Source organism: Lampetra fluviatilis, chromosome 1 (genome assembly GCF_964198595.1).
Source record: "Lampetra fluviatilis chromosome 1, kcLamFluv1.1, whole genome shotgun sequence".
Lineage (NCBI taxonomy): Eukaryota > Metazoa > Chordata > Hyperoartia > Petromyzontiformes > Petromyzontidae > Lampetra > Lampetra fluviatilis.
This window is the reverse complement of record NC_136275.1, coordinates 21,026,692-21,044,036: the sequence shown is the minus strand read 5'-3', so window position 1 is coordinate 21,044,036 and position 17,345 is coordinate 21,026,692. Positions and strand designations below refer to the sequence as shown.

General features: G+C 50.9%; 1 protein-coding gene across 1 annotated transcript in view; it reads right to left on the bottom strand.

Annotated features, from left to right (window-relative positions):
• LOC144933890 (protein Wnt-9a-like) overlaps positions 1–16,582 on the bottom strand; it is a 39,531-nt gene extending 22,949 nt beyond the window's left edge. Inside the window, exons 1-2 of the mRNA XM_078859177.1 lie at positions 16,383–16,582; positions 14,195–14,463 (exon numbers count right to left, since the gene is read on the bottom strand). Coding sequence (XP_078715303.1) covers positions 14,195–14,463; positions 16,383–16,492 — 379 coding nt within the window. The 5' untranslated portion in view covers positions 16,493–16,582. The remainder of the gene's footprint in view (positions 1–14,194; positions 14,464–16,382) is intronic.
• Positions 16,583–17,345: the final 763 nt, after the last annotated feature.

Genomic DNA, 17,345 nt, shown 5'->3' with positions numbered 1-17,345 from the left:
CCTCCGAAACGTCGTGATTTAATTGATTTATTTTCATTTATGATAATTTTATTTTTCTTAGAGTAAGAACGTGTTGTTTATATTTATTTAAAGTTGCGCATTTTTATATTACGTCACATTTCTCAACCTTCCCCCCCCTCGTCACATCGTCACAAATGTCTGACCCCCCCCCCTAGGTGCATGGCGTCATTTATAGACGGCCCCAAAGGTCCCCATTTAGCAAACATAGACAGTTGGGGCAAGTGCTGTTTGCGAGCACATCTAAGATGTACAGTATACACACAAAGCCAAAGACCTTTAGTGCTCGAAACAGATCTGTTGGGACAAGTTGCAATGAGCGAGCGCCTATTAACGCCCCACCTCCGTTCAGCACGATTGGCTACGTACGGTGCGAAAGAAGTTCAACGTACATACATACATAGATACGAAGGAGGTGGTGTGGCCAGAACCACGCTCGGCGGCCTTTGTCTCCCCAGCGCTGACTCATTTACACACACACATATATTTACACACATAACACAGACATAACACAAACACACGCACGCTGACAGGGACGCCAATGTCTTCCCAGTCACCTCCGGCTCTGACAGATGCCCGTGGGTTTCTCTGCAATGCGCGGCTGATCGGCTCATCGTATACCGCTCGCTATCACGCAAACAACCCGCTTCGCTTGTATATTTTCCCAGCGAGGCAGAGGGACATACGCACACGCATGTGAACACACGGGGTCAGGGTCGGGGTTCTGGAGATGCACGCACACGAACGCTTAAGAGCTATCGGGCTTGTTGCCTACAGCAAGCGTGACCCTTGCTGATGAGACGTTGAATATCGAAACCGGTCCAGAGTTTGCTCGAGTTGAACCGGCGTTGCTGAAATGATGGGATGTGTAAAAACACAGGAGGCGAATTGCCTGCGTATTGATTTTGTTTCAGTAATCGATCCGTTTCCCCCAAAAGATCCTGATATGCACATCTCATTCTCTGTGCGCGCACGCTCTTTACTCCCCACAGGGAGATGCTGTTACCCTCCACAGGTACAGAGATAACTCATCTCCACTCCTCTGGCAATCCACTCCTGGATTCATTGCCACGTGTAATCTCCCAGTGCGTCCATCACTCTGTGTAACATGTCCATAAAGGTGGCACGCCATTCGTCTACATCCCTATGTCAATCTTCCTCGCACCTCCGATTAGCGCTGTTGGCTACGTACGATGCGAAAGAAGTTCAAAATTAATACATTGTTTATTATTATTAAATCACAGTTACCGAGCAAACCAACCCAAAGTCTCCCAAACGCCAAGCAAGAAACATCACTACCTACTGAACGTCTGTGACAAAGAGCTTCATAGCTCTTCGGATTCCTTCATTATAAATACATATTCTGATTCTCTGATTATATCTATTTAGGGTAACAATAGAGAATAAGAATAAAATAGATAAGAGTTTGGCATGTGGTTGAAATGTTACCAACATATTCGTTATATATAAATAAGTGAGTTTTTTTTTTGCTCGACCGGAACGCTTGAGCGATCTGAAACGGCAGACGACAAAATAATTCGTCTCAAACACACGTGGCATGTCGGCGAAACCCTGTGTCCATCTCTCTCTCTGTCTCTGCGATCTCGATGCGATGTGCGACATACAAGTCCTGTATATATGTGTGTACTTTATATATTAATCCACGTCGGCTATTTCGTAAAATCTCTACACGAACGAATATTCAAATACGCCGACTTATCTGCACTCTAAAGGGTAAAATCTGTCAAGCGTATCGTTCATGAAGTTAAATCAACATGTAGACTGCATGGCAGCCTATACTACATACTGTATACGCGAGCTCTGTGTGCGTGTAATACACATACATAGATACAATCGTGAGCTAATAAGTTTCATTATTTTAATTGTGACGATGTCCTATAGAAGGGTTGGAAAACTGAGAATTGGAACAATTATCCAGTTGAGTCTATAACCTATCACGAGAAATCAACATTTTTTTTTTAATTTACAGCTCCACCACCCCCTCTCCTCTTCCCATCCCCCCCAAAAATAATCTAAGACAAAGAATCAGCCTCGAGGTCTACACTCATTAAAGTATCGGGTCGAACACTTACACGACAATTGTTTTATGAGTTTTGAAGCCAAGTCATTTGCCCACCGTTTGAGTGTGACGCTAAAGCTGACGGAAAGCGTCGCTGTCTATCACGAGCGCAACAAAAAGCACGGCTCACGACGACGAACATCGGCCACGGCGCTTGCACACAGAGGGCACGTGTCAGGAGGAGGAGTAGGCCAATGTCTTTCCTCTGCACGATGAAGAGGTGTCGTGTGTGTCGTGTCGTGTGTGCCACTCGCTGAGAGGACTTGGCTCCCGAACAGTTTGTTAAAAGCGAAACGGGGGGATCTTTGTCGTCGTCGTCGTCGTTGTTGTGTTTGGCGTGTGTGTATTCTTGGGTCTTTCGGTAAAGTCACGTAGATAGGTTCAACAAAAAACTATCAGGAGATGACGACCGCTTGTGTTGCGATCGAAACGTCGTAGTTTTTTTGTTTGTTATTTTTCTTTGAACCTATTTACGTGACTTTATTTCTATTATTATTTATATTATTTTTAGTTTTTTACCTACGTGACTTTACCGAAAAACCTTAGAGTATTTACCGAAAGACCCAACGAATATGAATTCCTGCAGTCACGAAAGCTTTGAGTCAAGATTTGTCGCGCGTCTGTGGCTTAGCGCGCGCGCTGCACTACGAACCCCCCCCCGCAGTCCGAGTTCGAATCCTGTTCAAAGCCGACACCAGTGACGATTATTGGAACCGGTCCTGGGCCTCCTCTAGGTCCGCTCAGCCTCAAATGATCAACCTGGCGCGCTCTGTAAATATCGCCACGGCCGGGCGTGGTGATGGTTACCCCCACCACCTCGAGCGCCGTGCCGGCCGTCATGGGTGCCCCCCGTCGCTAACAGCACTTGCCCCTACAGTCTGCCACGGCCAATAACAGTGGCGAGAATTTGAACTCGTACTGGGCCTCCCCTAGGTAGACTCAGCCTCAAGCAACTACTTCGCGCGGTGTGTAAACATCAGCATTGGGAAGACAAAGGCGTCTGGGTGTGGTGCTGACCACCCCCCTCCCCCTTACCCAGGCAAAGACAAAGATCCCCCTCCCCACGTAGCCTCAAACGTACTTTTAATGAGGGTCAAGTGCTGTTAGCGAGCACGCACCACACACAGCAACACAACAACACAACATCGTGACGTCACCCGAGCACGGAATATTTTGCAAAAAACGCATTAAGGCGCGGCCCTTTTGTTTGGTTTCGGCCTCGTCGTGGTGGGGGGGGGGCATCAAAGCAGGCAGCCAACGCCGCCCGCGGATGCGCCAAAACGCAGCAGCGCACAGGAAGTGAACCGCACACACACACATCATACCACACACACACCACACACACATCATACCACACATACGCATACACACATCATACCACACATACACATACACACACATCATACCACACATACACACACACATCATACCACACACACTCCACACACACATCATACCACACATACGCATACACACATCATACCACATATACACATACACACACATAATACCACACACACACACATCATACCACACACACACATCATACCACACACACACCACACACACACATCATACCACACACACATCATACCACACACACACCACACAACACATTATACCACACACACACACCACACACATCATACCACACACACACACCACAAACACACACATCATACCACACACACATCATACCAGACGCACACATCATACCACACACACACACATCAAACACGCACATCATACCACACACACACCACACACACACGCACATCATACCACACACACATCATACCACGCACACATCATACCACACACCACACACATAATACCACACACACACAAATCACACACACACACATCATACCACACACACACCACACACACACACACATCATACCACACACACACCACACACACATCATACCACACACACACACCACACACACACATCATACCACACACACGACACACACACCACACACACACATCATACCACACACACACACCACACACATCATACCACACACACACACCATACACACACATCATACCACACAAACCACACACACACACATCATACCACACACACACCACACACACACATCATATCACACACACCACACACACACATAATACCACACACACACACATCATACCACACACGCACATCGTGCCACACACATCACACACGCACATCATACCACACGTCATACCACACACACACACATCATACCACACACACACATCATACCACACACATCATACCACACACACACATCATACCACACACACACACATCATACCACACACACACTCACACACCACACACACACACCACACGCACCACACACACATCATACCACACTAACACACCACACTTACACACCACACCACACGCACCACACACACCACACACACACACATAATACCACACACACAAATATCATACCACACACATCATACCACACACAAACTCACATACCACACTCACCAACCACACTCACACATTCACTCACACACCACACTCACACACTCACACCACATTCACACCACACTCACACCACACACCACACACACACACCACACTCACACACCACACTCACACACCACACACCACACTCACACACCACACTTACTCACACACTCACACCACACACACACTCACACACCACACTCACTCACCACACTCACACACCACACTCACACCACACTCACAGACCACACTCACACACCACACTCACACACTCACTCACACACCACACTCACCACACTCACACACCACACTCACACACCACACACACACTCACACACCACACTCACACACCACCCTCACACTCACACCTCACACACCACTCCACACTCTCACACCACACTCACTCACACACACCACACCATACTCACACACCACACACACACACCACACTCACACACCACACTCACTCACAAACACCACACTCACACACCACACTCACTCACACACTCACACCACACACTACACTCACTCACACCACACTCACACACCGCACACCACACTCACACCTCACACACCACACTCACACCTCACACACCACACTCACACCTCACACACCACACTCACACACCACACTCACACACTCACTCACTCACACACCAGACTCACACACCACACTCACATACCACATTCATACCACACACTCACACACACTGACTCACACACACCACATCACACTCACACACCACACTCACACACCACACTCACACACCACACTCACACCACACGGTGCCGCCAGGGCTACGGGCGAACCGGTACCGGGCGCCGTGCCCCTTCCTGAGCCATTTCCCCCGCTCTGCCTTCAGCTTCCAAAAATACCCTCCTCGCAACAAGCAGCAGCGGGGCATAGCCCGCACTTTAAAGTCTCCTTCAAGTAATCAAAATAATAACAACGGCGAGCACGATCAAGCCGGCCGCATCGCCAGCGGTCTGCCGGGCAGTCGTCGGCTGTGCTGCTGCTCCTGGAACTGCACGTGGCTGACTGCCTGTGGACCCAGCGCTGTGTGAGGGCAAGCAGCGAGGGATGGTGTGGAACTCCCTTGACGTGGGAGTGGAGGAGGAGGAGGAGCCGAATAACAACCCCTGGCTCGCCAGGAGAAGGCGGTGCGGGAAGAGGACTAATCGCTATCTGATCCTATCTGTACGGGGATGACGGTGTTACCGTCGAGCGAGTGTGGGTTTTCTCCGGGTGCTTCCGTTTTCTCCTACACTTGGGGGCGCCACGGTGGCTAGGAGATGTTAACTACCTCGCCTGGTATACAGAAGGGACGTGGGTTCGATCCCGGCCCTGACGTCTGTTGTATATTTGGAGTTTGCGTGTTCGCCCCGTGGGCGCGTGGATTTTTCTCCGGGGTTTCCCTCCACATGTATAAACAACGTGCGTTTCGAGTATTTGGCTGCTATAATATTCCACACGATGACAAGCCACTTCGTTGAGCTATCATCTGTGGCCAGGTCGCTTCTGAAAAAGAGATGTGTAGCTCAGTGGCCCTTTATTGGTAAGACAACACATTGTTTTGTTTTAATCGTGTTATTCATAACAATGGTTTTTTGGGTAAGATCGCGCAAATGTTAAAATCGGAAGCAGGAAGACGTCTTCAGAATTCTGGCAAAATCGCTCGATGAGGCTGGGTGTAATTACGAGCGAAACTTCGTTTTAAAATTGTAAATGTATTGGGTTTACTCTCCAACACATCGGTGTGCTGAAGTAGTAACTAATCGGTACAATCTTGATTTGAAGCTTTCGTGACTGCAGGAATCTATACTCTTTGGTTCTTTCGGTAAAGTCACGTAGGTAAAAAAAATCGTTTCTTTTTATTCCATTAAATTAGTTGGTAAAAAAAACGTTAAAAAATAAAGTGATGCGGTAGGAGCCTCCTGAAAAAGAGGCTTACGACTCAGCGTGGCTCTTCGGCATAAATACGTTTTGAACAAATACAAAAGCAACGAGGTAAGAAACAAGTTTTTCAATGCGTGTTGGAGCGACACGGTCTCGATTTGGTCACCGTCCTCACAGACACGCGGCGTCGCCTCTCAGTGGATTTGGATGGGAACTGCCATTAGCTTAAAGTGCACGAGGTAGCATGCATTCGTTGTATACTTGTGTATATATATCTACATGAAAAACGGCCCGCATTCATTTAACTCACCCACGTGCTCTGCGACTCTAATTAAGGGACGCGGCTCGACAAACCACACTGTTTGTTTCGAGAAACGCGTCTGCTCCGTTTAGCCGTGTCGATGACGCTATTAATGACACTGGCAACTAATTATCGTCACTATTAGATGGTTGCGGTTTTGATGAGGACGCTTTGATTATCACCCGCCATTGATGTCAGCCGTGGCCTTGAATTGAAGGGAGCAGCTCAGGTGCGCCGATCACTGTGCCACGCCGCCCCTGGGTTTCAGCGAAATTACAAAATATTCCAAAATACGTACACATACTAAACATTTAAAGTAAAATGTCACTTAGAGAAATAAAAAGATTCAGACGTTTCGGGGGGGGGAAGAGCTTACAGTTGCTTATCATAATTTCAATGGCACGGCAGTCGTGGGTAATTCAGACACGAGAAAGTGACGCGCTTTGTAATGGACTAAATGGTTTGTGTGTACACACGGGATATTAGATGAGATCATAACTCTCCACGCCCGTCACTACCAATCCCTTAAAACAGAAAATAAACAGCCAATCCATATAATAGGCAGACGTTTCCGGCAATCAGCCGTATTCAGAACCATCGGACAACTAAATTGAACAGCCTAATGTGCACTCAAATCGCATGCCCCATACTAGCACTGTGTGAAGCTCATGGGTGCAAGGTGAGATACTTGAAGGGGTCTATCCGTGGGCAGCTACATGCCGCAGTTAATTAGTCACGTGAGACGCACCGATAGATGGATGAATGAGGAGCGCATCGAGGGCATACACAGGTTGGAGGCATCGTGTGAAGGGGGCCTTGGACTGGTTCAGATATAAGCCACCGATGTTAGCAGCCGTCACAGGGAATTGAACTCGAGTTTCCCGTGCGACAACCATCACGCCACCGCTCCCCCACCCAGACCACGTACGAGACAAAGACAAAGATCCCACCTATAGCCTCAACATATTGTCGGGGCAATTTCCGTCAGTGAGCATCTATGACGGCGAACGAGGCACACGAGGGGGTGGGGTGGCACTTACCACGCCCGGTCGCCTTTGTGGCACTGTTTTACACACCGCACCAGGCATTGCTTTGAGGCTGAGTCGACCTAGGGAAGGTCCAGGACCGGTGCAGATAATCGTCACGGGCGTTGACCGTGAGCGGCAATCGAACTCGGTTCGCTGGGTTGCCAGCGCAGCGCGTTAAACCGCTACGCTACCGCTCCCCATGCGTTACAAAAGACAAAGATCCCCCCGTGTAGCCTTAGCAGACTGTAGGGGCAAGTACTGTTAAGCGAGCACCTATAAAGGCCGGCACGGCACACGAGCGGGTGGGTGGCCAGCACCACGCCCGGCCGCCTTTGTCTCCCTAGTGGTGATGTTTACACACCGCATCAGCTACTCATTTGAGGCTGAGTCGACCGAGGGGAGGCCCAGGACCGGTTCAGATAATCGTCACTGATTTTGGCCGTAAGCGGGAATTGAACTCGGGTCGCCGGGTTCGTAGCGCAGCGCGCTAAACCGCTACCGCTCCCCATGCGGCACAGACACACACAGACACACACAAACACACACAGACACACACACAGACACTCACATACACAGACACACATACAGACACACACACACAGACACATACACAGACACTCACACAGACACACAGACACTTACACAGACACACAGACACTCACACAGACACACAGACACTCATACAGACACACACAGACACACACACAGACACACACACACAGACACTCACACACAGAGACACACAGACAGACACACAGACATACACACACACAGACACACAGACACTCACACAGACACTCACACAGATACACACACACAGACACACACACAGACACACACAGACACACAGACACTCACACAGACACACAGACACTCACACAGACACACACAGACACACACACACAGACACACACAGACACACACACACACAGACACACACAGACACACAGACACACACACAGACACAGACACACACACAGACACGCACACACACAGACACACACACACAGACACACACACACAAACGCAAACCCACCCACGGGGCGGTACGCTCCAGAGAATCCAGAATGAAGTTCCCACCACTCCTACTTTATACTTTTGCACCTCCCCAGTGGCATTAGCAGACATCCCCTCTCTCATCCTTCCTCCCCGCAGTCTCGGTGTACCCGTTGTTGATGTTGTTGTTGTTGTTGTTATTATTGACGTGGGTAAACACACGCGCATACCACGCGTGCCAGCGTAATTGCGTGCACTATCACCGCACGTCACGCACCCATGCAATGAATGAAGTTATAGTTTGTGTATCACACAACAACACACACTAGTGTTCATTGTGCATCAATCTATTATGTAGGGGTGGCTTTTTTTTTGTTCTTCACACATTCGATATTGGCCTGGCCTTGGGCACAGGGCTCATCTGAAGGAGGAATCATGGACCATGGACAATTGTAGTAATAATAACAACAACGGAGTGGCAGCCAAGGTTCGGGAATGCCTCCCAGAGGACATCTACGGGGGAGACGGAGCGAATAAATTAGTTCCCGTGCTGATAATAATAATTACATTTCGATTTAAAGCTTTCGTGACTGCAGGGATTCATCTTCTTGGTTCTTTCGGTAAAGTCACGTAGAATGAAAGTAATAAAGTAAAAAAAACATAATAAAATAATTCTCACGACGTTTCTGCCACAACGCAAGCTGCCGACAGACTTGTTCTTCACCTAAGGACGGCTGCTTGCGTTGTGGCCGAAACGTCGTGAGAATTATTTTATTATGTTTTATTTTTATTATTTTATTAATTATTTCCATTCTACGTGACTTTACCGAAAGAACCAAGAATAATAATAATTACATTTATATAGTAGTGCTTTTCATCAAGGATCGCAAAGCGCTGTACAGGACGCAGCAGCAGACGCTCAGCATACAAAGAATAGTATAAATATATTAAAACAATCATTTACTAAAATAATAAGCGGAAGCATATTAATGGGTATATGATGCGAGATAGATTACTGCGTTGCTTCGCCAAACGTGCTAACCTCCGATGAGCACGGTTGGTCACGCGCGGCGCGAAATACGTTCAACACGTACATGCTGCACATATAACATCGCTGGGATCGTGAGAGCTGGCGGCGTTTTCAGGGAGGCAGTAGATTTGACCGTGGCTGATCGCGATCACACGCATCGCGTAGCGTACACGAAATCTTAGAGCGCACACACGGCTCATGACGCGCGAACATCATAGCCGACCCCGCTGACAGAGCATGACCGGTTATGATGAATTAATTAACGCACGCACAACTACGCACAGACAACGATACAATACGAATGAGCGGCCACCTCTGTTAACTCGCTGCTGGCTGAAAGCTTACCCATGGATGAGTCGTTTGACCACACTTAGGTACCGGTTAGGAAAGTGGCCGGAGTTCCTCGGATCAGTTTAGACATGAAGAGCCACTGGTGTAAGGACGGGTGCCGTACATCGACCCCGGCTTCTGCTAACCACGGCGCCACCGCTTCCTAGAGTAGCAGATATGCAACGTTTATTGTCGTAGTTGTTTATTATTCCTTAGCCAGTGGGCTGTTTGCTATGTACGGGTACGCACACTTTGTGCTGGAACTCATCCTGATCACCGCAGACACCACACAGACGCGAGGGTCCACCATCGCTCTTGGCTCAATAAAAAACTATTGCCGTTTTATAGGAAAGTGGTTGTTATGGATGGACTGGCCCCGTCGTGGGAACGTGGCATTTCCGCCATGGGTGTAAAGCCAACGGTAAAGCGATAACACGAGCGGCGGCGCACGTTCGTGAGACAGGAGACACTGAAATATTAGTTTGGATTTTATTTTGGTCGAAACACATTTGCGCTCCTTCCGTCAGTGCTGTTAGCAAGCACCTATTAAGGGCTGGTTCAACGCAGGATGAGGAAGTGTAGTCATAACCACACCCGGTCGCCTTTGTGTCATTAATGCTGATAATGATAACACACACGCAGCAGACACTGTACAGTAACTATTTTAGGCTGAGTTGACCCAGATGAGGCCTAAAACTGGTACAAATTAAGACGTGCCACTGATGTTGGGTAGCTATATCTGCGCTTGGGATTGAACTCAGGTCGTCGGGATGACTGTACAGCGCAATGAGCAAACTAAGGAGTAGCCGCTTACTCCGTAGCCCACGCACCCCTAAAAAGACAAAGACCCCCCGTATAGCCTTCACAGACTGTTGGGGCAAGTGCTGTTAGCAGGCACGTATGAAGGGTGGCACGGCGCACGATGGGATGTGTGGCCAACACCACGTCCGGGCGCCTTCGTATTCCTCGTGGCGATATTGATGCACCGCACCAGGTACTCATTTGAGGCTGAGTCGACCATGGGGAAGCCCAGAACCGGTTCAGATAATCGTGAGCGGGAATCGAACTCTGGTCGCCGGGGTTCGTAGCATAGTTGCGCTAACCCCCGCGCCACCGCTCCACGCCCCCACGCACGCACGCGCACGCAGGCACACGCAGGTACCCTCCACGTACGCACATCTGATGGTGGCCGTGGCCAGGGATCGAACTGGGTTCACCGGATCGATGCCAACTCGCAGCAGGGGACGGGCGCTCTCACCGGATCAGTAGGCGCAGCAGCAATGTGCTCGTAGTGATGGTGACAGTTGTTTTGTATCGGTCGACTTCGCCTCGAATGAGTACCTGGCGCGGTGTGTTAAACGTTCGCCACTTGGGGAGACAAAGGCGGCCGGGCGTAGTGCCGTGCCGGCCCTTCATAGGCGCTACTCGCTAGCAGCACTTGCCCCAACAGTCTGCTGAGGTTATCTTCGTGGCGTGCTGTCGTGGTAAGAGTCAATGTGGTAGCAGCCGCGAACTATGATTTATGTGGTCCCAGTAGTAACTATTGCGACAGCACAAGTAGGAGCGATTGTGGTAGGGCAGCACTGGTTATCGGTCGTAGTTATGGTCAAACAGTACTGTGGTAACAGCAGTGGTGATCGTGATAGCAGTACTGTAGTACGATTCGTACTGTAGTAGTGATGATAGTAGTGGCCGAGTTAACGATAGTGGTAATAGTGGTAGTGTTAATAGTAGTGGTAATTGTAGTGGTCATAGTAATGGTAATAGTCCTGGTAATAGTAGTGGTAATGGTAGTAGTAGTGGCAATGGTAATAGTGTGGGTAATAGTAGTGCTAATAGTGGTAATGGTAATAGTAGTGGTAATAGTAATAGTAGTGTTAATGGTAATAGTAGTGGTAATAGTAGTGGTAATAGTAATAGTAGTGGTAATAGTAGTGGTAATAGTAGTGGTAATAGTGGTAATAGTGGTAATAGTAATAGTAGTGGTAATGGTAATAGTAGTGGTAATAGTAGTAATGGTAATGGTAATAGTAGTGGTAATAGTAATAGTAGTGGTAATAGTAGTGGTAATAGTGGTAATGGTAATAGTAGTGGTAATGGTAATAGTAATGGTAATAGTAGTGTTAATGGCAACAGTAGTGGCAATAGTAATGGTGTGGTAATAGTAATAGTAGTGGTAATAGTAATGGTAATGGTAGTGGTAATGCTATTAGTAGTGGTAATGGTAATAGTAGTGGTCATAGTAACAGTAGTGGTTATAGTAATGGTAGAAGTAGTGGTAATAGTAATTGCAACAGTAATGGTAATTTTAGCGATAGTGTTGGTGGAAGTTTTCTACAATCGTAACAGCACGGACCACTATCGACCTCCAACAAACCCGGTACTCGGGGAAAAGTGAGCGTGGACAATTCGTCATCCAAACGCAGGATGCGATACCTCGACCAACCCAACCGTGCGTCGCTTGCGTGCAAATAAAACAAACTCCATCCATCGTAGGAGCTGCTCTCCGGATATAAAATGGAAAGAAAAAAAAATTCCACTCGGCGTAGCAACATTTGTGCAAGGAACCCGACTCTGCCCCAAATGTGTCGCTCCCAACGCGCACAGAGCGAGGGAAAATCGCATACGGCAAAAGCAGCAGCGGCAATAGCAGCAGCAGCAGTCATTCATTCGTGGCACGCTACGCTACTGGCAGCACCAGCAGCAGTAATAGCCGTGGCAAGTGGTGCCAGCAGCAGCAGTATCATTGCAAGCCCACCACGCTCTGCAAGTAAGTATTTACCCAGCGACTTATTTATTTGACCTTCATCAGAATAACAATAGACATCGCAATGTACCACGGCCCCGAAGTCAGCACCCTTCGGGATGATCTCCCAGTGCAATTGTCGATTTTGGTTTGTTGTTGTTTGAACATAAGGAATTCATATTCTTTGGGTCTTTCGGTAAAGTCACGTAGAAAGGTTCAAAGAAAATAACAACAACAAAAACTACGACGTTTCGATCGCAGCACAAGCGATCGTTTGTGATCGAAACGTCGTAGATTTAGTTTTTATGATTTTCTTTGAACCTATCTACGTGACTTTGCCGAAAGACCCAGAGAATATGTTTGAACATACTTCGCCGTGATCCTCACTACGGGGTTTTGACACGGGTGGGGGGAGCCGGATTGGTGGTGGTGGTGGTGGGTAGGTAAGATCTGTTCATGTATCATTTACAACTGATGACAGCCGTGTACGGGATTGGAACTCAATGGGCCTGGTTCAAAGAGTGCGTTGTGCAAACCACAGCGCCACCGCTCGAGCTTTGCTATTATCTAGAACACTCATTTTCTATGGCGCCGTCTCGAGACGTGCTGCATGATGTGATGTCCGACGTTTCGCAACACGTGCTGGCTGGGAGCTTCCTTATTTGTACAGCTGAATCGAGCCGCTCACTTTCCCGACGCTCAAGTGAGGCGCTCGATTCAGTCTCTCAAGGAAGCTCCCAGCACGTGGATAAAATCAAGAAATGAAACGTTTTCGGAGAAGATCGACGGTGGAGCGAAACGTCGAGACATCACGCAGATCATCATGCGGTAGAACCCACGTCACGACGACGATGATGATGGTGGTGATGGTGATGACGATGGTGGTGATGACGGTGATGATGATGATTATGGTGATGGTGATGACGATGGTGATGACGGTGGTGGTGATGATGATTATGGTGATGGTGATGACGATGGTGATGGTGGTGGTGATGATAATTATGGTGGTGATGATGGTGATTATGATGTTCATGACGATGGATTTGATGGTGATGCTGGTCACAACGATGGTGACGACGGCGATGATGGTGCTGATGCTGACAACGCTGACGATGGTAAAAAAAATCGCCGGGCGCGTTGCTGCCCACCCGTCGCCTGGTGTGCCGTGATCGACCCTTCGCATGTCCCACTCGCTTGACAGCACTTGCCCCCAACGAGTCTATTAACGCTACAAGACGCGTGCGGGGAGGAGGTGGGGGTGGGGCGATCTTTGCACTTTGGCGATGTACCTCGCTTGAGTATGTTGAGGCGGTAGCGTTCCTCGAGCTCGCACTGCCAACGCTCGCCCCTGAACTGCGCGCGGCACTCGGCGGCGCTCAGCTCGGCCGCGCCCAGTAGGACATCGGCGACGCCCGGGTCCCTCCTGCACAGCCTCCTCCTCTCGCCCCCCAGCTGCAGACGCTCGCAGCCCTTGAGGCGGCCCGGTCGGGGTACGGGGCCCGCGTGAGCCGCCTCGGGCCCCGAGATGAGCGCGGAGAGGGGTTCCTTGCCCGTTAATCTGTAAACCCCCGTCGTCGGGGTGAGACGGAGAGGTGGGGTTTGATGGGTTCGGTCGTGGTTGTGTTGGTTAGCGGGGGGTGCGGCGGGGGGGGGCAGTGGGGAGCGAAGGTAGTTGTGGGGTTGGTGGTGGTGGAGAGAGAGAGCAGGGGAGGATGTGTGTGATGGACATTACTCTGCGATCAACGGTAAATCATTGCATTTGTACACTTTGAACCCGCGTTGCTTCGCCGCGTGAATAGAGCGCGAGGTGAGAGGTTGTTTAGGTTGGTGCGGTGGTGGTGTTGGTGGTGGTGTTGTTGATAGTGGTGGTGGTTTTTCAATGGTGGGCGAGCGTCAGTGTAGCTGCGAGCGCGCTGCGCTACGAACCCGTCGACCCGAGCTCGATTCCCGCTCACGGCTGCCAACAACGGCGAGGATTATCTGCAGCGGTCCTGGGACCTCTCCTAGGTTGACTCAGCCTCAAATTACTGCCTGGCTGCGGTGTGTGAGCATCGCCACGGGGGAGACAAAGGCGGCCGCACGCTAGGTGCTACTCGCTAACGGCACTCGCTTCAAAAGTCTGCTCAGGCTATACGGGGGGTTGTGGATTGGGGGGGTGGGATCTTCGTTGTTGGTGTTTCCTCCTCCGTTACGCATAACCGACGTTCCATGATGAACAGTTTCACGGCTCGTTTTTTATTGTCTGTCGCTCCACGTAATTTAAATGCCCGCGCTGTTTAAGACGACACGAAACCGGCGCCCGCTTTTGCTTGGCAATCGGATAGCGGCGGCCAATGAACGGAACGCGTCCGAGAGGGCGCCACGAGACGTCCGCCGCGGAGATGGAGCGTTTGGGTTTGGCTCGTGCGTAGGATCACGGCGGCTGCGGCGGCGGCTTTGAGTAGGAGAGTGGTGGGAGGGGGGGGCTATCATCCGGCAGAGGATTGACCGTGGCCAATGATGACGGTGATGAGCGGTGACCGTTTGTTTCGCACAGGGTTGAGTAAATGACCACGTCCGTATTTCCATCGGTTACATTTGTGTGGAGGAGACGAAGAAGAGGAAGAATAAACACAAAACTGGGACCAGTGTGAAAAATATTAAATATTAACCGCGGCAGTTAATGATTTTTTCTTGTTGTTGCAAGTCTCTCTCGTAGTTGTCGTCGTGGTGGTAGGGGCCAGCCGGCGCTGTGTGCGCGCGGCGAATTTTCGGGGGAGCTGATGAGCGCCTCCCGACTCCCCCCTCGCGCAGAGGTAGAACGCGCGCGGCGCTGCCCCGAACCACTCACCCTCACGCGCATTATCCAGCAGTGGATCGACCATGGCTGCTGTTGCTGCTGCTGCTGATGATGATCGCGACGCACGCGCATTATATACCCCGTACATCCCGACACGAACACGGGCGCAGCACTGATGCTGCCGTCACAAGAAACACCGATCCCTTTTCGTGATCCGACGAACGTTGGGACACGCGGAGACACGGAGACAAACACGCAGACAAACACGCGGGAACACACACACACGCGCACACTCGCACACGCGCACACACACACGCGCACACACGCGCACACACGCACACACACACGCGCGCACACACGCGCGCACACACACGCACACACACACGCACACACACACGTGCACACGCGCACACTCGCACACATACACGCACACACACGCGCACACACACACACACACGCGCACGCGCACACACGCACACACGCGCACACACACACGCGCACACACACGCGCACGCACACACACACGCGCGCACACACGCGCGCACACACACGCACACACACACGCACACACACACGTGCAAACGCGCACACTCGCACACACACACGCACACACACGCGCACACACACACACGCACACACACACGCACACACACGCACACGCGCGCGCTTGCTGGGACCAACCGTCGCGAGCGCCCTACCCGAAGTAAGATGCGACGGGGTTGGAGGCGCAGGTGAGGAGCGTGAGCGCTAGGAGCAGAGCGGCTGCGTGCGACGCTGCGCTGGATGGGCGCAGCGCAGCCGGTAGCATGGTTCTCTCTCCGCCTCCCGGCCGTGCGGCACCAACATTTCCCGGAGAGGTCGACTCAAAAGTTCCCTTATGAAGTGCGCCGAGAGTACGCCCGCCCGCCCTCCTTGCAGCTCCCTCCCGCCCGCTTATACTCTGCCCGGAAGGTGCCGGCACAGCTGCCCAGCGACCAACCCAATGCTTGATCTCCCTCCCCTCCTCCTGCTGCGGCTCCCCTCCCCTCCTCCTCCCCCCAGTGTTGCTTTACCCCCACCGCTCCTCCCCGCGATAGCCTCGCTAGCACTTCTCAACCCTCCCCCACCCCTCATCCAATCTACCCCCCTCCCCTGCCCTCCTCTCTCTCTCCATCTCTCACTTGCTCACTCTCTCTCTCTCGCTCCCAGCTCTTTCCCTTTCCATATCCCTTAGCCTTGCCTCCCTGCGCCCTCCCACTTCGCTCGCATTGACACCCGGCGCTCTACCGCTCGCACACACAAAGACAAAGATCCCCCGTATAGCCTTAACAGACTTTTGGGGCGAGTGCTGTTCGCGAGAACCTATGAAGGCCGACACTGTGGCACACGAGGGGGTGGGTGACCAGCACCATTCCCGACTGCCTTGTATCCGTTTTGGCGATGTTTACACACCGCACTAGCTACTGATTTGAGGCTGAGTCAACTTAGGGGAGGCCCAGGACCGGTTCAGATAATCGTCACAGGTGTTGGCCGTGAGCGGGAGTCGAACTCGGCTCACCGGGTTCGCTGCGCAGCGAAGCGCTAACCACTGCGCCACCGCCCCCCACACACACGCACGGACGAGCGCTCCGTGTGTTTCGCGATCGGGGTCGGAGCGATGGGGGCTAAGGCGGATATGTCAG